At 36.4% G+C, this 22940-nt stretch overlaps 1 protein-coding gene across 1 annotated transcript in view; it reads left to right on the top strand.

Moving 5' to 3' along the window:
• LOC128641131 (opsin-5-like) overlaps nucleotides 1-22940 on the top strand; it is a 165748-nt gene that overhangs the window by 12460 nt on the left and 130348 nt on the right. Inside the window, exon 2 of the mRNA XM_053693705.1 lies at nucleotides 11302-11464. Coding sequence (XP_053549680.1) covers nucleotides 11302-11464 — 163 coding nt within the window. The remainder of the gene's footprint in view (nucleotides 1-11301; nucleotides 11465-22940) is intronic.

Below are 22940 nucleotides of genomic sequence, written 5' to 3'. Positions count from 1 at the left end.
ATAGCGTCAGTTCAGTGGCAGGACAGTGTGGGATAAGGAGCAGATAGGATTGGACCTGGTCACCGCAGGTCTGCAGTTAAGTGATACCAGCCCACTGACACTAATGAATGATTATATGTTCTTCCCCCAACACCAATGAATGTACATACTTTATTCCCCCATTTAAACCAATGAATTATAATAAATATATATATATATATAGCACCCCTTGCACACCTGTGTTAGTGCTACTCACCTTGTGTATCCAATAAAGTCACTTGGCATCAAGTTCCTGGGTCCTTGTTTTCCCTTGTGTATCCTATATATATATATATATATATATATATATATATATATATATATATATATATATATATATATATATATATATATATATATATATATATATATATATATATACATATATATATACATATACATACATACACACACACACACACACACACACACACACACACACACACACACACATATATATCAGAGGGACCTGGACACGCTAAAATTTACTGTGAAAATTTACTAAAATTTACTGTGCCTTGAGGTCACTTGAGTTGAGAAATACTGGTCTATCCCAGTTAAAATGTAACAAAATGTATTCAGCCAAAAAAACTAACTAACTTCTTTTGGGTATTAGATAAATCTGAAAACATCTGAGCCAAAGGTCTGTTAACTTAACAAACAAAAACAGACATGCAAGCATGGCCGGATTTATAATTAGGCAGAGTAAGGCATGTGCCTACAGGTTCCCTCCATAGAGAGGCACCTGTCTCTGCCTATTATAAATATCAGTATTATAAATACCAGTCAGCTTAAAATTACCTTCCTAAAACCACCGTAGTAAGAGCTAGAAAAAAATGGTAACAGCTAGTTCCCTTTAAACTTATACTACAGTGTAGGAGCTAGCTGCTTCCAGTGCTTTCTATAATTTTTTAGCAGCAATCATGTGCCTACTCTGACATCACAGTTGACTTAGGTGGAAGGGAACAAACTGCTACCTAAAATATGGTGGCTTCATGCAGGTAAATATATGGCCATTAGTTTTTATAATAATCTAATCTAAAAATAAGTTATGTTCTAATAGGTTCTGCACAATAATATTGATGCTATTACATGCTAAACAATTTTTTGTAGCCCCCACAAATAGAAGTCAGTAACTAGAAGCACAGCTGTGATTCTAGTTTGTAATGTGTCTGTATAATTTAATATATCCATATTTTTCCTAAACTAAATACTGTATTTAAATTGCACCTTCTTATACCCTTACCCCTGATGAAAGTATGGCTGAGGTGGCAACCCTACCGAGGAGGTGCAGTTATATCACTGCTGTCAGCCATTTTAGTTAAGGTTGCCGGAACATCAGTGAACGGGGGTGAACTTCAGATTTTGGTGTTTACAGGCACCTGGGCTGTAAATCCGATCCTGCATGCAAGGTCTTGTGTGGGGTCTTCCATTTGTAATATAATGTACTGAATGAAAGGAGAGTTTTATTCAACGTATATCTCATATGTATGCAGACTTGTGAATTCATCAACTATATTTAAAATTTGTTCCCTTTGTTTCAAAAAATGGATCATTTAATAGCTGGAAAGATATCCTTAAGCATATTAATCACAAACTATATATAGTCTGACCATCAAAGGGCTAACATATTTTGCATTTTAATCTCAGTATCAGAGATATGCATTGCAAAATAAAAATAGATACATTCAAAGGAGAGTTTGGGCAATATTGCACATATGGAAAAGCAATTGATGTTCTTCCATCATTATTGAAAGCTGGAATGAGTAATACATCTAATAAGATTATCATTCATGTTCATTAGTGCTTCCACAGCAGTATTCAATTAATTGTTCTCCAACAGTATTCAATTACTTGTTCTCAAAGCCAATTAATTATTCTGTAATATCTGTCCATTTATCAGTAACAGAGGAAAGTTTAGTTTCATAGTTCTAAAAGTAAACAGTAAGAAGCAAAAAGGAACATGAGAAGCCATTAAATTAGGTGAGGAAAAAAAACTTTGTAACATCTTTTTACTTTTATCATGAGGTAAACAACTACATTTTTCACAGTTGCTTGATTCAATTAAAGGGAACGTCTCCCCTAAATTTGTCTCCCCTTTAATTTGTTTCCAATGATCCATTTTTTCCTTACAGTATATTAAATTGTTTACAAGTAGCTCCTTTATCCTTATTTTGGTATTTGAAATTGCTGATAAAGCCTGTGGTATTCCTACCTATACTGAAACGTTCTATACTTAAAGGGACAGTCAAGTCCAAAAAAACTTTCATGATTTAGATAGGGAATGCAATTTTAAACAACTTTCCAATTTACTTTTATCATCAAATTTGATTTGTTCTCTTGGTATTCTAACTTCAAAGCTAAACCTTGGTAGGCTCATATGCTGTTTTCTAAGCCCTTGAAGGCCGCCTCTTATCTGAATGCATTTTGACAGATTTTCACAGCTAGGGAGCATTAGTTCACGCGTGCCATATATACAACATTGTGCTCACGCCTGTGGAGTTACCTAGGAGTAAGTACTGATTGGCTAAAATGGATGTCTGTCAAAAGAACTGAAATAAGGGGGCAATATGCAGAGGCATAGATACAAGGTAATCACAGAAGTAAAAAATATATAAATATAATAGTATTGGTTATGCAAAACTGGGGAACGGGTAATAAAGGGATTATCAATCTGTCCCATTAAGTATAGGCTATTGACACAGCCAGCAATGGAACATTAACATTTTATTTTGAAAAGATTTTATAAAATTTTTATGGTTCCAATAAAATAACAGATGTAAGCATGTACAATCAGCATAATAATACAAATGGTGAATTTCCATTATTGTCCATTTAAAATGAAACTTGACAGTTTTATGGTCTAGATAGTCTTCCTCTAGAGTCCATGGTTTTCATATATTCTCTTTGTTGCTAACCAGTGCTCGTGATGTGGTACTCCTTGCAACTCAGGAAAATAAACAATGGTTATAATAATTAATTAACCAAAGACCGGTGCCACCTGAATGGTGGGGGCATGGGTAATCGGCAATCGGTCCCGGCTCTCCCCCGAGTTCCCTGATGTGTGATATACCCTATAGCGTTTCAATACCTCTTTGTCTATTAGCTTCATGGTGCATAATAAATGGTTCCCACTGTGTAATGAACTCCTCCTTCATATTTAGGTTTTCTGCTACTAAACTAGCCATTTTGTAATGGTGAATTATTTTTTTCTTGATAAATGTAAAACTCGGGGGTGTAGATTTCCAATATTGCGCTATACAGATCCTAACAACTGTACATATGGTCATCACTATTTTATGGTGTTGTTTTAAAATGTTGGGAATCGGGAAGTGTAGCAGTGCTTGTTCAGGAGATAATGTGATATTTTTATGAAATATTAAACTAAGGAGCTCTGAGGTTTTTTCCCAAATCTCTCTAGCCCTACCGCACTCCCACCACATGTGCATATATGTTCCTCTTTCATTACATCCTCTATAACAGGAGTTTAAAGAAGGTCTTTCTGGGTTTTGGAATCTAGTTGGGTGAATGTACCATTTAAACGCAACCTTAAGATAATTCTCCTTCAATATGGCGTTATGTGAAAAGGAGAGACCCTTTGGTAGGTTAGACTTCCAAGTCTCTAGAGTCCAGGTCTTATTTAAGTCCCGTTCCCATTTCAGTATGTTTGGAGACTTTGTCTCTCCAAAATGATTATTAAATATAGAGTATAGTAAGGAGATTGTACCGTGAGTTACCTCTTTGGATAAGCAAATTGATTCGAAAGCCGTGCTCATTGGTAATCTAGAGAGCTCTGTTATTTCTCTAGTCCTGGATTTTAACTGCAGATAGTGATACCATATATTTTTATCACCAGGGTCAATGTCTCTGTATTGTTCATATGAGAGGAAACCACCATCCATATATACATCTGCAATTCTATAAAGTCCTTTGTTAGCCCATTTCTTTTGTATAATTGAGTCTATTGTGGTCTGCGGTAAGACTAAAGGTGTCAGTTTAGAATTAACTTGAATTAAGGGGTATTTTGCAGTCAGTTTGTTCCATAAGAAAATCGTGTGGGATATCGCTATATATTTAAGTAGTGGGGGAGGACTATACTTTTTTGGGGTCCATAGTAGTCTAGATATTTGGTCTGTGTTAGCAGTCTGCGATTCAATCTGCGTCCATAGAGGTTGTGGTGTCTTATTAAACCAATGTGTCGTTTGGGCCATGCGGGCTGAATAATAATAAGATGTCAAGTTTGGGAGACCTAATCCCCCATCTCTCCTGTGCATGCTCATGATTTTTTTGTTTATCCTGGCACACTTTCCCTACCAGATAAAGCGCAAGATATCTCTCTGCAACGCATTGAGTTCCGCTATAGGGATAGAGATTGGTAAGGACCGAAATAAATATAATAGTTTTGGTAGTAAGGTCATCTTTGTGGAGACAATCCTACCATAGAAGGAGATCCTAAGCGTTAACCATTTCATAATTAAGTTCCTTATATGTGTAAACATTGGGAGATAATTTGCTTGATATAGAGAGTAAATGTCGGCTGTGAGGTATATTCCCAAATATTTAAGTTTATGTGCCCAATTGAAGGAAAAATTAATTTCTAGTAGCTTTATGGTATGTTGGGGTGTGTTAATACTGAGCGCTTCGCATTTGTCCCCATTTATTTTATACCCAGATAAGGTTCCATAATGGTGAAGCAATGCATATAATGGTGGGAGAGAAAGGAGGGGTTTGGTCAATGATATGATATCATCCACGAATAGCGAGATTTTGTATTCATTATCTCCCATTCGCAGCCCCAAGATGTTAGGGTCGTTTCTGATTTGAATGGCCAATGGCTCAATAATAGAGCAAATAGAAGTGGGGATAAGGGGCATCCCTGCCTTGTCCCATTCCTAATTTGTATAGACTTAGATTGGTATCCTGAAAGTCTGACAAAGGCCGAGGGGTGGGAGTAAAGCATAGTGAGGGCATCGTGGAAAGCTCCCGTGATACCAGTTTTTTTCAGTACCGCAAACATATAATTCCAATTGATTCTATCAAACGTCTTCTCTGCATCCAAAGAAAGGAACAGAGAAGGTGTTTTTCAATCGTGGCCACATTAATCAGGTCAATTATTTTACGTGTATTGTCTGGGGCCTCCCTATTTCTAATAAATCCCACCTGGTCCGGATCAATTAATCTTTTGACAATGGGGTTAAGTCTATTTGCTAGGATTTTAGTGAAAATTTTAACATCTTGATTTATCAGTGATATGGGTCTATAATTTTGACAATGTTGTTTATTCTTTCCTGGTTTTGGGATGACTGCTATTCTCGCCATGAGCATTTCTTTGGGGATTTCTTTTTTTTGCATTATAGAGTTGAACATCTGGGAGAGCAGGGGTGCTATTTCATCCTGGAATATCTTATAAAAAATACCAGAGTATCCATCCGGACCAGGGAACATTAACATTTTATTATGTATCTCTCCAAGTATCAGGATTTGGTTTACAGACAGACATAAGATAAGGATGTGTACAGAAAGTAATAAATAATTAGACCTGATTTTACCTGCAAGCTCTACCCATTTCAATGGGTTGTGGTTTCAAAGCACAAAACCAGCTATTTTATATACACAAATAAGCCTGAAAATGCAATCTCTTGTACATTTTATATTATGCAGCTGGTATACCAAGTCATTGAAAATACATTAAGGGAAAAGCAATTCTACAATACACTGTCCCTTTAACAATATACAATTCTGCCTCAATTTTATTTAATTTAAGTCTTGGAAAAATAATAGAGAGCTTACAATTTTTTTGTAGCATAAATAGCCTCTGTTTATCTTACCAATACACTTTTTGAATACATTTTACAAAAGGTTAAGAATATTAAATATTAATAGAAATGGTTTTCTGATTTATTGTGCTTTTTCGGGTTTAATTAAAGCAGAACATGTACAGTTCATTTGAAGATAACTCTTTAATTCTTATTAATGACACCTTTAAAATGTGCTAAAATTGCAAAGTGACCATTTCTTATATTTCCATGTATTATTTCTTGTTAATTAATTATACAGGTAGAAAACCCTTTATCCAAACTGCCTGGGACTGGAAAAGTTTGGATTTTTGGATATTTGCATCTGTAAAATGAGACAGTTTGGAGAGGGGATGTGGAACCAAGTGTAAATATAAATATCTTATGTCATTTAGGCAATATTTACATGTCATATTACAGCTTATACCTAAAGATAATTTATACAATCTGAAAGATAATAGTACAATACTTTAAAGGGACAGTCAAGCCAAAAATAAACTTTTCTGGAACTTTTTCAAGTTTTCTTTTGAGTGTTCATTATAGTTTACTGCTTTTCATTTTTGTTTCTTTTTATAATATTTTTTTAAACATTTTTGTATGATGCCTCTATCCTTTACACTGGTAGTTGGTCTTTGTGGCAGGAAGTTAACTGTTGGAAGATACGAGTGGTGATAGTGCCACTCTCTGATCTGATATAGGAAGGGCACAAATCTTTATAAATTTCACTGTTTTTAAGCAGCAAGATTTTTTTTTCACTAACCAGTTTTTATTAGTTTTTGTCTATGGAAAAGGCTTGTTTTTTTGGGAGGGCGGGGAGGGTTAGTGAGGACTGTGACTTGGGTTTCTACTGATTCTGAGACTCTGATTGGCTTTCACTATTTTCAAAAAGATCTAATGAATTTTGCAATTAGTTTATTTACGTTCAGGTTGATTTACAGCAGGTCTAATATTTCCTTCCGAAAATTCTAGCTAAATAAATACTTCTCCAGTAGCCAGAAAAAGTTATGAATAACGTAATTTAGTCCATTATCTGAGAGACCTGACATACTAGATTTATTCAATCTAAATGTTTTTAATGCTATAATATGTTGTCCTTGTCTGTCTCCTTTTAGTCTGGGGACTTGCCAAATCCACTTTTATATTTTTGGATGTAGTGTCAGAGAGTACTTAGCAAGTTACTCATTCTAATCTGTGTCACCTCTACTGCCATATGACTTATGAAAACTAATGAAATATAGGCGTACAATGCAGTGTAATGCACCTGTAAAAAAAGAAAGTAAATTAAAGATTTAGGCCCCCAAAACTTCACTTACCTCATCTTCATCACAACCTCTTTGGCTGCATTACCCAGCACGGGAGCATGCTACATTCAGTTGTGATTGGGCAGCGCCCCTGTGATGCGGGTTAAAAAAAAGAAAACATGCAGTGCCAAAGAGGACAACGATGTAGTTATAGTAAGTAAACTTTTGGGGGCAGTCTGCAGAGTCTTAGATACAAGGTAATCACAGAGATAAAAAGGTGCATTAATGTAACAGTGTTGGTTGTGCAAAACTGGGGAATGGTAAATATAGGGATTATCTATCTATTTAAACAATAACTGTTATATTGCCTTTACAGTGACTAAACCACCAGGTTTTCTGATAGCAAAACACTCTCATTTTCAATTGGCATTTCATAAAGTTAGATCTACAGAATAGTTTTAATAAAAAAATGCTCTTTATAATAATGACTTTTATAGCAAATACATTATGGTTCAAGATTACTCTCAAATGTACCATATCCATGGGTGAATGCCAGCATTTTGACATTTGAATGGCTAAATGAATGATCCCCTGGACATTTTTGACAATTTAACATTTAAAGGGACATGAAACCCAAATTTTTTCTTTCATGATATAGAAAGAGCATACAATTATAAACAACTTTCTAATTTACTTCTATTATCTAATTGGCTTCATTCTCTTGATATTCTTTGCTGAAAAGCATATCTAGATATGCTTAGTAGCTGCTGATTAGTAGCTGCACAAAGATCCTTCCTGTGATTGGTTCACCGTGTACATTGCTATTTCTTCATTAAAGTATATCTCAAGACTGAAGCAAATTAGGTAATAGAAGTAAATTGGAATGTTGTATAAAATTGTATTCTCTACCTTAATCATGAAAGAAAATGTTTGGGTATAGTGTCCCTTTAACCCCTTAGTGACCAGAGCACTTTTCCATTTGTTGACCGTTTGGGACCAAGGCTATTTTTACATTTCTGCGGTGTTTGTGTTTAGCTGTAATTTTCCTCTTACTCATTTACTGTACCCACACATATTATATACCATTTTTCTCACCATTAAATGGACTTTCTAAATATACCATTATCTTCATCATATCTTATAATTTACTATTAAAAAAATTATAAAATAAGAGGAAAAAATGGAAAAAAAAACTTTTTTTTCAAACTTTGACCCCCAAAATCTGTTGCACATCTACAACCACCAAAAAACACCCATGCTAAATAGTTTCAAAATTTTGTCCTGAGTTTAGAAATACCCAATGTTTACATGTTCTTTGCTTTTTTTGTAAGTTATAGGGCAATAAATACAAGCAGCACTTTGCTATTTCCAAACCACTTTTTTTTTCAAAATTAGCGCTAGTTACATTGTAACACTGATATCTTTCAGGAATCCCTGAATATCCCTTGACATGTATATATATTTTTTTAGAAGACATCCCAAAGTATTGATCTAGGCCCATTTTGGTATATTTCATGCCACCATTTCACCGCCAAATGCGATCAAATAAAAAAAAATGTTCACTTTTTCACAAATTTTTTCACAAACTTTAGGTTTCTCACTGAAATTATTTACAAACAGCTTGTGCAATTATTGCACAAATGGTTTTAAATGCTTCTCTGGGATCGCACGCACCCGCACAAGATCCCTCCCCCCTCCTCCACCAATGACTGCCCACCCGCCTCCCTGGATGAGCTCCCACCCACCAACGATAACGGCCATCGATAGCCGATGCAGAGAGGGCCACAGAGTGGCTCTCTCTGCATCGGATGGCTAAAAACAGTTATTGCAGGATGCCTCAATATTGAGGCATCACTGCAATAACATGAAAGCAGCTGGAAGCTATCAGGATCGCTTCCACTGCTTTCAAAGACCAACGACGTATGGGGTACGTCCTTGGTCATTAACTGCATTTTTTTGCAGGACGTACCCCATACGTCGTTGGTCGTTATAGGGTTAAATAACAAAAGTAACATTAGAGAATGTGAATACACATTTGAATATTGATTCTCATAGATTTACAGTGAAGTTGATAACGTTTGATAAAGGTAAAATTATTACCCCCAAAATTGAGTCAAACATTTAACATTAGTGTAGAATGACCAGGGGCTTCCAGTGGGAGGAGGGAAGAGGAGGCCCGCAAGTGGTCCAGTGGCTGCAACTCCTCCACGGTGGCGGCTATTTCTTGGTGGCTTTTCTTCAGCGGAGGCTGCTCCCCTTCTTCTGTTTGCGCTTCATGCTGTCCCACAGCACACTCCTTTTTTTTCTGTCAGTTTCCCAATTAGTCTACATAATTTGCATTTTCCTTTTGGCTGATTTGAAAGAAATCCTTCTATTGGCTAACTTTAAAATTAAAAAAAACAGCTAATAGAACTTCCAGGACACCTCTATAAAAGCGGAAACAGACAGAAAAAAGAACGGACGGAAGAAGAAGAGGAGGAGCCATCGTCACATAGGAGTCACCACCACCGGATCCTTTGTGGATTACAGCTGATGAAAAAGAGGACCCCTTGGATTTTTATTTTTTTTCATCTTAGATTTTTTTTATTGCTTTTCCCCTGGATTTTTATATTCGTATGTATTCTTATAGATAAATAATTATATATATATATATATATATATATATATATATATATATATATATATATATATATATATATAAATATCTATTTCAAAATAAAAAAGATTTTTATTCTAGTGAAGAGCATAAGAATTTAAAGTAATACTAACGCACTTTTGGCTTTAGCGCAGTTGATCGAGCATAGTGTTGTAGCGTGTCTCATAGAAGTCTATGGTTAGACGGAGTTAGTGGGGTCGCAGTATCCGAAGTCCGGATGTAAAGAGGGGGTTTAATGTCTTATTTTTTTTATTTTTCTCCTTTTGTTTATGTACTGATGTAAATCATTTATGCTCTCTTGTGGAATAAAGCTAAAACACGTATGTGGCAAAATAACAGCATGTTGTTTTAAAGGGACAGTCAACACCAGAAATTGTGTTGTTTAAAAAGATAGATAATCCCTTAATTACCATTCCCCAGTTTTGCATAACCAACACATTTATAATTATATGTTTTACCTCTGTAATTACCTTGTATCTAAGCCGCAGCAGACTGCCCCCTTATTTTAGTTCTTTTGACAGACTTGCATTTTAGCCAATCAGAGCTGTCTCCATGGTAAATTCACGTGCATGAGCTCAATGTTATCTATATGAAAAACATGAACTAATGCCCTCTAGTGGTGAAAACCGATCAAAATGCATTTAGATTATAGGCGGCCTTCAAGGTCTAAGAAATTAGCATATGAACCTCCTAGGTTTAGCCTTCAACTAAGAATATCAAGAGAACAAAGCAAAATTGGTGATAAAAGTAAATTGGAAAGTTGTTTAAAATTACATGCCCTATCTGAATCTGACTTTCCCTTTAAGTTATGTCTATTAGTGTGATGATGATACACAGGGATAAGTTTTCTGAGTGACAACCTGCAGACAGGTATAATTAAATGTAAGAGTTGATATCAAGTTGTCTATTATAAAAGGAAAAGTAGGGTCAAAATTAAATTTTAATGATTCAGATGAAGCATGCAAATATAAACAACTTTCCAGTTTACTTCTATTATCTAATTAACTTTGTTCTCTTGGTATGCTATGTTGAAAAGCATACCTAGGTAGGCTCAGGTGCAGCAATGCACTGCGGTTATACATATATACATATATGGTTGCACATATATGCCTCTTGTGATTGGCTCACCCAATGTATTCGTCTAACTCCCAATAGTGCATTTGTGCTTCTTTCAACAAAGGATACCATTAGAATGAAGCCAATTTGGTAATATAAGTAAATTGGCAATATATTTAAAATATTATCTGAATGATGAAAGAGAATATTTGGGTTTCATCTCCCTTTAAGTCCACACCAAGGCCAGAATGTGTTAGATCTTACCGTGTTACATTTTGTACCTATTCTAGTGGTCAGAGATGAAAATACCCACTAGTACTGATATGGTTCTATGAGGCTGTGAGACACCATGTTCTTACTCCTGAATAAGAAATAGTTTAGAAACCATGTACAAAAGGAAGGCATAAAATAAAGATTACTTTTATTTTGAAAAACAGGAGCACAATGCAATGCTATTAGCTATTTTGTTTTATCTGTTTTGCAAATGATGACATCATTATAAAATTAAATGCTCTAAACATCTCTTATAATACAGGTGTTTGTTCTCTTACTGGCAATACAGTGCTTTTGATAGTGGCCTATCGTAAAAGATCTATGCTTAAGCCGGCTGAATTCTTCATTGCTAATCTTGCTATCAGCGACCTGGGGATGACTGGAACACTTCTGCCTCTGGCTATTCCTTCCTTATTTGCACACAGGTAATTGGATTTATTCTATGTATTAAAGTCACTAGATGTGTGTTACAACTAATGCATAAATGCTATAATTATTCCTAATTTGTAAAACACAAATATTGTTTTGCATTACATAATTAAACTTTGAGACAGCATACTAAGCAGATCAGTAATAAGCATAGACTTAACCCCTTAGGGACCACAGCACTTTTCAATTTTCTGCCCGTTTGGAACCAGGTCTATTCTTACATTTCTGCAGTGTTTGTGCTTAGCTGTAATTTTTCTCCTACTCATTTACTGTACCCACATATATTATATACAGTTTTTCTCGCCATTAAATTGACTTTCTAAAGATACCATTATTTTCCAATGTTTACATGTTCTTTTCTTTTTTTGCAAGTTATAGGGCAATAAGTACAAGTAGCATTTTGCTGTTTCCAAACCACTTTTTTTAAAAATTAGCGCTAGTTACATTGTAACACTGATATGTGTCAGGAATCCCTTAATAACCCTTCACATGTATATATTTTTTTTTTAGTAGACAACCCAAAGTATTAATCTAGGGCCATTTTGGTATATTTCATGCTACCATTTCACTGCTAAATGCGATCAAATAAAATAAATTTGTTAACTTTTTCACAATTTTAAGTTTCTCACTGAAATTATTAAAAAACAGCTTGTTCAATTATGGTACAAATGGTTGTAAATGCTTCTCTGGGATCCCCTTTGTTCAGAAATAGCAGACATATATGGCTTTGGTATTGCTTTTTGGTAATTAGAAGGCCGCTAAATACCGCTGTGCACCACACTTGTATTATGCCCAGTAGTGAAGGGGTTAATTAGGTAGCTTGTAGGGTTTATTTTAGCTTTAGTTTAGTGTACTAGACAACCCAAAGTATTGATCTAGGCCCATTTTGGTATATTTCATGCCACCATTTCACTGCCAAATGCGATCAAATAAAAAAAAAAACGTTCACTTTTTCACAATTTTAAGTTTCTCACTGAAATTATTTACAAACAGTTAGTGCAATCATGGCACAAATGGTTGTAAATGCTTCTCTGGGATCCCCTTTGTTCTGAAATAGCAGAAATATATGGATTTGGCATTGCTTTTTGGTAATTAGGCCGCTAAATGCCGCTGCGCACCACACTTGTATTATGCCCAGCAGTTAAGGGGTTAATTAGGTAGCTTGTATGGTTAATTTTAGCTTTAGTGTAGAGATCAGCTTCCCACCTGACACATCCCACCCCCTGATCCCTTCCTCACCCCCCTCAAACAGCTCTGTTCCCTCCCCCACCTCACAATTGTCACAGCCATCTTAAGTACTTGCAGAAAATCTGCCAGTACTAAAATAAAAGGCATTTTATTTTTTATAGCTATTCTGCAGTGTTAGATCCCCCTTAGCCCCCAACCTCTATGACACCCCCCCCCCAAACAGCTCTCTAACCCTCCCCCCTTCTACCTAGTTGCCGCCATCTTGGGTACTGGCAGCTGTCTGCCAGTACCCAGTTTGTTAAAAAAAGCCTTATTTAGAAATAAATAGAACATTAATTTTCTGTAGTGTTACTGCCCCCCTCATATCCCTCCTCCTCCCAGATCCATAGAAACATAGATATTGACGGCAGATAATAGGCCCAGCAAGTCTGCCCGATATTACCTAATAGTATAAACTTATCTAGTTTGTAGGATAGCCTTATGCTTGTCCCAAGCATTTTTAAAGTCCCCAACAGTGTTTGTCATTACTACCTCTTGAGGAAGTTTATTCCATAAATCAATCACTCTTTCTGTAAATAAGTGCTTCCTCAAATTACTCCTGAATCTACTACCCTTTAGCTTGAGATCATGACCCCTTGTTCTTGTTTTTTCCATTTTATGTAAAATACCCACAGCCTCAGTTTTACTAAGCCCTTTAACGTACTTGAAAGTTGCTATCATATCACCTCTTTCCCTTCTCTCCTCTAAGCTATACATATTTAGGTCATTGAGCCTATCCTGGAAAGTTTTATTTTTTAGACCATGTACCATTTTGGTAGCCCTCCTTTGCACAGATTCAAGTTTGTTAATATCCTTCTGAAGATATGGCCTCCAGAACTGCACACAATACTCAAGATGAGGCCTAACTAATGATCTATAAAGTGGCATAAGAACCTTACTATTTCTACTGCAAATACCTCTACCAATACATCCAAGCATTCTGCTAGCCTTACTCGCTGCATTACTACATTGTTTACTAAGTTTTAAATCATCTGAAATAATAATTCCAAAGTCCTGTTCCTCATCTGTAACAGTCAGTAAAGTGTCATTGAGTCTGTAATTAACATTTGGATTTTTTTTCCCTTAATGCATTATTTTACACTTTGCTGTGTTAAACTTTAGATCCCAGTCATTTGTCCAATCCTCCAATTGTTGTATATCACTTCTCATTTTGTCTACCCCCCCCCCCCCGGAACATCCACTATGTTACAAATTTTTGTATCATCTGCAAACAGACATACTTTCCCCTGTAGCCCTTTGCTGATATCACAGATAAATATGTTAAACAAAACAGGCCCCAGAACTGACCCCTGAGGAACACCACTAGTAACAGCCCCCTCTGCTGAATGAACTCCATTTACTAAGACACTTTGTTTTCTGTCCTTAAGCCAGCATTCCACCCAGTTCACAATTTTTAAATCTAGACCAAGGAGATACAGTTTGTGAATTAGTTTATTGTGTGGGACGATGTCAAATGCTTTGCTGAAATCTAGATATGCTACATCAACTGCTCCACCCTTGTCTAATACTTTTGTTACATAATCAAAAAAGTAAATTAGATTAGTCTGACATGATCTCCCTGAAGTAAAACCATGCTGATTTTGGTCCTCTAAATTGTTTGTCTTTATGTAAGTCATAATTCTTTCTTTTAAGAGGCTTTCCATTAATTTTCCTACTACTGAAGTTAAACTAACTGGCCTGTAGTTACCAGATTCTTCTCTACTGCCCTTTTCTTTCATGTAATTAGCAAGAGTCCATGAGCTAGTGACGTATGGGATATACATTCCTACCAGGAGGGGCAAAGTTTCCCAAACCTCAAAATGCCTATAAATACACCCCTCACCACACCCACAAATCAGTTTTACAAACTTTGCCTCCTATGGAGGTGGTGAAGTAAGTTTGTGCTAGATTCTACGTTGATATGCGCTCCGCAGCAGGTTGGAGCCCGGTTTTCCTCTCAGCGTGCAGTGAATGTCAGAGGGATGTGAGGAGAGTATTGCCTATTTGAATTCAATGATCTCCTTCTACGGGGTCTATTTCATAGGTTCTCTGTTATCGGTCGTAGAGATTCATCTCTTACCTCCCTTTTCAGATCGACGATATACTCTTATATATACCATTACCTCTACTGATTCTCGTTTCAGTACTGGTTTGGCTTTCTACTACTTGTAGATGAGTGTCCTGGGGTAAGTAAGTCTTATTTTCTGTGACACTCTAAGCTATGGTTGGGCACTTTTATATAAAGTTGTAAATATATGTGTTCAAACATTTATTTGCCTTGACTCAGGATGTTCAACATTCCTTATTTCAGACAGTCAGTTTCATATTTGGTATAATGCATATGAATTAATCAATTTTTTTCTTACCTTAATAATTTGACTTTTTCCCTGTGGGCTATTAGGCTCGCGGGGGCTGAAAATGCTTCATTTCTTTCATGTAATTAGCAAGAGTCCATGAGCTAGTGACGTATGGGATATACATTCCTACCAGGAGGGGCAAAGTTTCCCAAACCTCAAAATGCCTACAAATACACCCCTCACCACACCCACAATTCAGTTTTACAAACTTTGCCTCCTATGGAGGTGGTGAAGTAAGTTTGTGCTAGATTCTACGTTGATATGCGCTCCGCAGCAGGTTGGAGCCCGGTCTTCCTCTCAGCGTGCAGTGAATGTCAGAGGGATGTGAGGAGAGTATTGCCTATTTTGAATGCAGTGATCTCCTTCTACGGGGTCTATTTCATAGGTTCTCTGTTATCGGTCGTAGAGATTCATCTCTTACCTCCCTTTTCAGATCGACGATATACTCTTATATATATACCATTACCTCTGCTGATTTTCGTTTCAGTACTGGTTTGGCTTTCTACAAACATGTAGATGAGTGTCCTGGGGTAAGTAAGTCTTATTTTCTGTGACACTCTAAGCTATGGTTGGGCACTTTTTTAATAAAGTTCTAAATATATGTATTCAAACATTTATTTGCCTTGACTCAGGATGTTCAACATTCCTTATTTTCAGACAGTCAGTTTCATATTTGGGATAATGCACTTGAATCAATTATTTTTCTTACCTTAAAAAATTTGACTTTTTTCCCTGTGGGCTGTTAGGCTCGCGGGGGCTGAAAATGCTTCATTTTATTGCGTCATTCTTGGCGCATACTTTTTGGGCGCAAAAAATCTTTTCTGTTTCCGGCATCATACGTGTCGCCGGAAGTTGCGTCATTTTTGACGTTCTTTTGCGCTAAAGATGTCGGCGTTCCGGACGTGGCGTCATTTTTGGCGCCAAAAGCATTTAGGCACCAAATAATGTGGGCGTCTTATTTGGCGCTAAAAAAAATATGGGCGTCGCTTTTGTCTCCACATTATTTAAGTCTCATTTTTCTTTGCTTCTGGTTGCTAGAAGCTTGTTCCTTGGCATTTTTTCCCATTCTTGAAACTGTCATTTAAGGAATTTGATCAATTTTGCTTTATATGTTGTTTTTTCTCTTACATATTGCAAGATGTCTCACGTTGCATCTGAGTCAGAAGATACTTCAGGAAAATCGCTGTCTGGTGCTGGAACTACCAAAGCTAAGTGTATCTGCTGTAAACTTTTGGTAGCTGTTCCTCCAGCTGTTGTTTGTATTAATTGTCATGACAAACTTGTTAATGCAGATAATATTTCCTTTAGTAATGTACCATTACCTGTTGCAGTTCCATCAACATCTAATGTTCAGAATGTTCCTGATAACATAAGAGATTTTGTTTCTGAATCCATCAAGAAGGCTATGTCTGTTATTCCTCCTTCTAGTAAACATAAAAAATCTTTTAAAACTTCTCTTTATACAGATGAATTTTTAAATGAACATCATCATTCTGATTCTAATGACTCTTCTGGTTCAGAGGACTCGGTCTCAGAGGTTGATGCTGATAAATCTTCATATTTATTTAAAATGGAATTTATTCGTTCTTTACTTAAAGAAGTACTAATTGCTTTAGAAATTGAGGATTCTGGTCCTCTTGATACTAAATCTAAACGTTTAGATAAGGTCTTTAAATCTCCTGTGGTTATTCCAGAAGTTTTTCCTGTTCCTGGTGCTATTTCTGAAGTAATTTCCAGAGAATGGAATAATTTGGGTAATTCATTTACTCCTTCTAAACGTTTTAAGCAATTATATCCTGTGCCGTCTGACAGATTAGAATTTTGGGACAAAATCCCTAAAGTTGATGGGGCTATTTCTACCCTTGCTAAACGTACTACTATTCCTACGTCAGATGGTACTTCCTTTAAGGATCCTTTAGATAGGAAAATTGAATCCTTTCTAAGAAAAGCTTATCTGTGTTCAGGTAATCTTCTTAGACCTGCTATATCATTGGCTGATGTTGCTGCAGCTTCAACTTTTTGGTTGGAAACTTTAGCGCAACAAGTAACGGATCATGATTCTCATAATATTATTATTCTTCTTCAACATGCTAATAATTTTATCTGTGATGCCATTTTTGATATTATCAGAGATGATGTCAGGTTTATGTCTCTAGCTATTTTAGCTAGAAGAGCTTTATGGCTTAAAACTTGGAATGCTGATATGTCTTCTAAATCGACTCTACTTTCCATTTCTTTCCAGGGTAACAAATTATTTGGTTCTCAGTTGGATTCTATTATCTCAACTGTTACTGATGGGAAAGGAACTTTTTTACCACAGGATAAAAAATCTAAGGGTAAAAACAGGGCTAATAATCGTTTTCGTTCCTTTCGTTTCAACAAAGAACAAAAGCCTGATCCTTCATCCTCAGGAGCAGTTTCAGTTTGGAAACCATCTCCAGTCTGGAATAAATCCAAGCCTTCTAGAAAAGCAAAGCCAGCTTCTAAGTCCACATGAAGGTGCGGCCCTCATTCCAGCTCAGCTGGTAGGGGGCAGGTTACGTTTTTTCAAAGAATTTTGGATCAATTCTGTTCACAATCTTTGGATTCAGAACATTGTTTCAGAAGGGTACAGAATTGGTTTCAAGATAAGACCTCCTGCAAAGAGATTTTTTCTTTCCCGTGTCCCAGTAAATCCAGTGAAAGCTCAAGCATTTCTGAAATGTGTTTCAGATCTAGAGTTGGCTGGAGTAATTATGCCAGTTCCAGTTCTGGAACAGGGGATGGGGTTTTATTCGAATCTCTTCATTGTACCAAAGAAGGAGAATTCCTTCAGACTAGTTCTGGATCTAAAAATATTGAATCGTTATGTAAGGATACCAACGTTCAAAATGTTAACTGTAAGGACTATCTTGCCTTTTGTTCAACAAGGGCATTATATGTCCACAATAGATTTACAGGATGCATATCTGCATATTCCGATTCATCCAGATCATTATCAGTTCCTGAGATTATCTTTTCTGGACAAGCATTACCAGTTTGTGGCTCTGCCGTTTGGCCTAGCTACAGCTCCAAGAATTTTTACAAAGGTTCTCGGTGCCCTTCTGTCTGTAATCAGAGAACAGGGTATTGTGGTATTTCCTTATTTGGACGATATCTTGGTACTTGCTCAGTCTTTACATTTAGCAGAATCTCATACGAATCGACTTGTGTTGTTTCTTCAAGATCATGGTTGGAGGATCAATTCACTAAAAAGTTCATTGATTCCTCAGACAAGGGTAACCTTTCTGGGTTTCCAGATAGATTCAGTGTCCATGACTCTGTCTTTGACAGACAAGAGACGTCTAAAATTGATTTCAGCTTGTCGAAACCTTCAGTCAGAATCATTCCCTTCGGTAGCCTTATGCATGGAAATTCTAGGTCTTATGACTGCTGCATCGGACGTGATCCCCTTTGCTCATTTTCACATGCGACCTCTTCAGCTCTGTATGCTGAATCAATGGTGCAGGGATTACACAAAGATATCTCAATTAATATCTTTAAAACCGATTGTACGACACTCTCTAACGTGGTGGACAGATCACCATCGTTTAATTCAGGGGGCTTCTTTTGTTCTTCCGACCTGGACTGTAATTTCAACAGATGCAAGTCTTACAGGTTGGGGAGCTGTGTGGGGATCTCTGACGGCACAAGGAGTTTGGGAATCTCAGGAGGTGAGATTACTGATCAATATTTTGGAACTCTGTGCAATTTTCAGAGCTCTTCAGTCTTGGCCTCTTCTGAAGAGAGAATCATTCATTTGTTTTCAGACAGACAATGTCACAACTGTGGCATACATCAATCATCAAGGAGGGACTCACAGTCCTCTGGCTATGAAAGAAGTATCTCGAATTCTGGTTTGGGCGGAATCCAGCTCCTGTCTAATCTCTGCGGTTCACATCCCAGGTATAGACAATTGGGAAGCGGATTATCTCAGTCGCCAAACGTTGCATCCGGGCGAATGGTCTCTTCACCCAGAGGTATTTCTTCAGATTGTTCAAATGTGGGAGCTTCCAGAAATAGATCTGATGGCGTCTCATCTAAACAAGAAACTTCCCAGGTATCTGTCCAGATCCCGGGATCCTCAGGCGGAAGCAGTGGATGCATTATCACTTCCTTGGAAGTATCATCCTGCCTATATCTTTCCGCCTCTAGTTCTTCTTCCAAGAGTAATCTCCAAGATTCTGAAGGAATGCTCGTTTGTTCTGCTGGTAGCTCCGGCATGGCCTCACAGGTTTTGGTATGCGGATCTTGTCCGGATGGCCTCTTGCCATCCGTGGACTCTTCCGCTAAGACCAGACCTTCTGTCGCAAGGTCCTTTTTTCCATCAGGATTTTAAATCCTTAAATTTAAAGGTATGGAGATTGAACGCTTGATTCTTGGTCAAAGAGGTTTCTCTGACTCTGTGATTAATACTATGTTACAGGCTCGTAAATCTGTATCTAGAGAGATATATTATAGAGTCTGGAAGACTTATATTTCTTGGTGTCTTTCTCATCATTTTTCTTGGCATTCTTTTAGAATTCCGAGAATTTTACAGTTTCTTCAGGATGGTTTAGATAAAGGTTTATCCGCAAGTTCTTTGAAAGGACAAATCTCTGCTCTTTCTGTTCTTTTTCACAGAAAGATTGCTAATCTTCCTGATATTCATTGTTTTGTACAAGCTTTGGTTCGTATAAAACCTGTCATTAAGTCAATTTCTCCTCCTTCGAGTTTGAATTTGGTTCTGGGGGCTCTTCAAGCTCCTCCTTTTGAACCCATGCATTCATTGGACATTAAATTACTTTCTTGGAAAGTTTTGTTCCTTTTGGCGATCTCTTCTGCCAGAAGAGTCTCTGAATTATCTGCTCTTTCTTGTGAGTCTCCTTTTCTGATTTTTCATCAGGATAAGGCGGTGTTGCAAACTTCTTTTGAATTTTTACCTAAGGTTGTGAATTCCAACAACATTAGTAGAGAAATTGTGGTTCCCTCATTATGTCCTAATCCTAAGAATTCTAAGGAGAAATCGTTGCATTCTTTGGATGTTGTTAGAGTTTTGAAATATTATGTTGAAGCTACTAAGTCTTTCCGAAAGACTTCTAGTCTGTTTGTTATCTTTTCCGGTTCTAGAAAAGGCCAGAAAGCTTCTGCCATTTCTTTGGCATCTTGGTTGAAATCTTTAATTCATCATGCCTATGTCGAGTCGGGTAAAACTCCGCCTCAAAGGATTACAGCTCATTCTACTAGGTCAGTTTCTACTTCCTGGGCGTTTAGGAATGAAGCTTCGGTTGATCAGATTTGCAACTTGGTCCTCTTTGCATACTTTTACTAAATTCTACCATTTTGATGTATTTTCTTCTTCTGAAGCAGTTTTTGGTAGAAAAGTACTTCAGGCAGCGGTTTCAGTTTTAATCTTCTGTTTATGTTTTTCATTAAACTTTATTTTGGGTGTGGATTATTTTCAGCAGGAATTGGCTGTCTTTATTTTATCCATCCCTCTCTAGTGACTCTTGCGTGGAAAGATCCACATCTTGGGTAGTCATTATCCCATACGTCACTAGCTCATGGACTCTTGCTAATTACATGAAAGAAAACATAATTTATGTAAGAACTTACCTGATAAATTCATTTCTTTCATATTAGCAAGAGTCCATGAGGCCCGCCCTTTTTTGTGGTGGTTATGATTTTTTTGTATAAAGCACAATTATTCCAATTCCTTATTTTATATGCTTTCGCACTTTTTTCTTATCACCCCACTTCTTGGCTATTCGTTAAACTGATTTGTGGGTGTGGTGAGGGGTGTATTTGTAGGCATTTTGAGGTTTGGGAAACTTTGCCCCTCTTGGTAGGAATGTATATCCCATACGTCACTAGCTCATGGACTCTTGCTAATATGAAAGAAATGAATTTATCAGGTAAGTTCTTACATAAATTATGTTTTTATTGCGTCATTCTTGGCGCGGACTTTTTTGGCGCAAAATTTTTTTTCTGTTTCCGGCGCCATACGTGTCGCCGGAAGTTGCGTCATTTTTTTGACGTTTTTTGCGCCAAAAGTGTCGGCGTTCCGGATGTGGCATCATTTTTGGCGCCAAAAGCATTTAGGCGCCAAATAATGTGGCCGTCTTTTTTGGCGCTAAAAAATATGGGCGTCACTATTGTCTCCACATTATTTAAGTCTCATTATTTATTGCTTCTGGTTGCTAGAAGCTTGTTCACTGGCATTTTTTTCCCATTCCTGAAACTGTCATTTAAGGAATTTGATCAATTTTGTTTTATATGTTGTTTTTTCTATTACATATTGCAAGATGTCTCCGTTTGTCCCTGAGTCAGAAGCCACTTCTGGAAAAATGCTTAACTGAGTTTCAGTTCTACCAAAGCTAAGTTCATTTATTTTAGATGTTATAAATGTTTATCTCTAGCTATGGTTTGTAATAAGTTATTATGATATACTTTTACATGCAGATTCCATTAGTATTTATGCTTTATACATTTCCATTCTTAAGTGCAAGAAATGTTTAGAAGATTTATAAGAAATATTTTTTCTGATTAAGGCTATGTCTGACTTCGTGCCTTCTAATACGATTTTTAGGTCTTTTTCACTTCTTTTTTAATTATTGAAGTTTCAAATGACCAACAACATACTGATTTATCCTTCTCTGATGATGTTTTTTTCTCTTTCAGAAATTCTCTTCATCAGATATTGACACTAACAAATCTACTTTTTTATATATTTTTTTTATTATTAAAGTACATTTGTTCTTTGTTGAAGAGGTGTTGATTATTTTGGATATTAAGGTAACTAGTTCTTTAAGACTAGCTGACACTATTTCTGCCTTTTTATTTTTTCTTCTGTGATTTCAGAGGTTTTCTTTCCAATTCCCCATACTAGGGAATGGAATAGGCTGAGAATTGTCTTTTATTTTTAAACTATATTCTTTGTCAGTAGTTAAATTCAATTTGGAGGGTTCTCCAATTTATTGGAGCTATCTCTACTCCTACTAATTATGCTATTGTTTTTATAGCAAAATAGTATTTATTTTCCTTTATATAGTTGTATCTTATTTTTGGAAAATTATTTAGTTTCAGGTACTTTTCTTGGTCCTGTGATTTATTTGGATATTGCAATTGCTTCATTTTTTCTGTTTACTTTAAGATCAAGTATCAGATCATGATTTATTTTAGCATTGTTAAGGGACAACATTTACTAGACTAGGTGCCGTTGCATTTGTCTGGTTGTTTTGCATTTTGCAAGTCCTCTGTTTTGACTGGTCCTTTAAACTGGACTATCATGCTAATGATTTCATTTGTGTCTTCATTTTATTGAATATATTCGCAAATGAGGGTTAATCTATGTCTTTAGCTATTTTAGCTAGAAGAATTCTGTGATTTTTAAAAAAAAAAAAATAAAAAAAAAAATCCATATTTCTTTGGGGTTCGAAATTAGCTCCCAAATGTTGCGATGCACATGCCGTATTCCAGCTTGGCTGGTAAGGGGCAGGTTAAGACTTCTTTGAAATTTATTTGGTTCTATTTTGTCCAAATTTCTTTGATTTTATTCCAGTAAGGCTAACACTTTCTTTCAGTGTGTTTCTGTCCTATATATTTTGGATACTGTTGAGGCATGGCTGGGTACCCATGGGGTTCAAGCGCTGCTCAGACCTGGAATCTTCTGGGGTTTTTATTCCAGTTCCTTTTCTAGGAACTGGGTTTTGGAGTTTTATTCAAACTATTTTGCCTTTTTGTGGTCATTGATAGCATTATTTGTTTTCTTTAGATACAATAAATGCGTATTCTTCATTTTTCTGTTTTCATTCAGATTATTTCCTGAGGATGCGGATTCTCATATGTTTCACTTGCTCTTCAGGACATAGTTAGAGGATCTTTTTTCAAA

Source organism: Bombina bombina, chromosome 1 (genome assembly GCF_027579735.1).
Source record: "Bombina bombina isolate aBomBom1 chromosome 1, aBomBom1.pri, whole genome shotgun sequence".
In the NCBI taxonomy this organism is placed as follows: Eukaryota; Metazoa; Chordata; class Amphibia; order Anura; family Bombinatoridae; genus Bombina; species Bombina bombina.
Note: the sequence above shows the minus strand (reverse complement) of the source record. Positions and strands in the feature narration are given on the sequence as shown.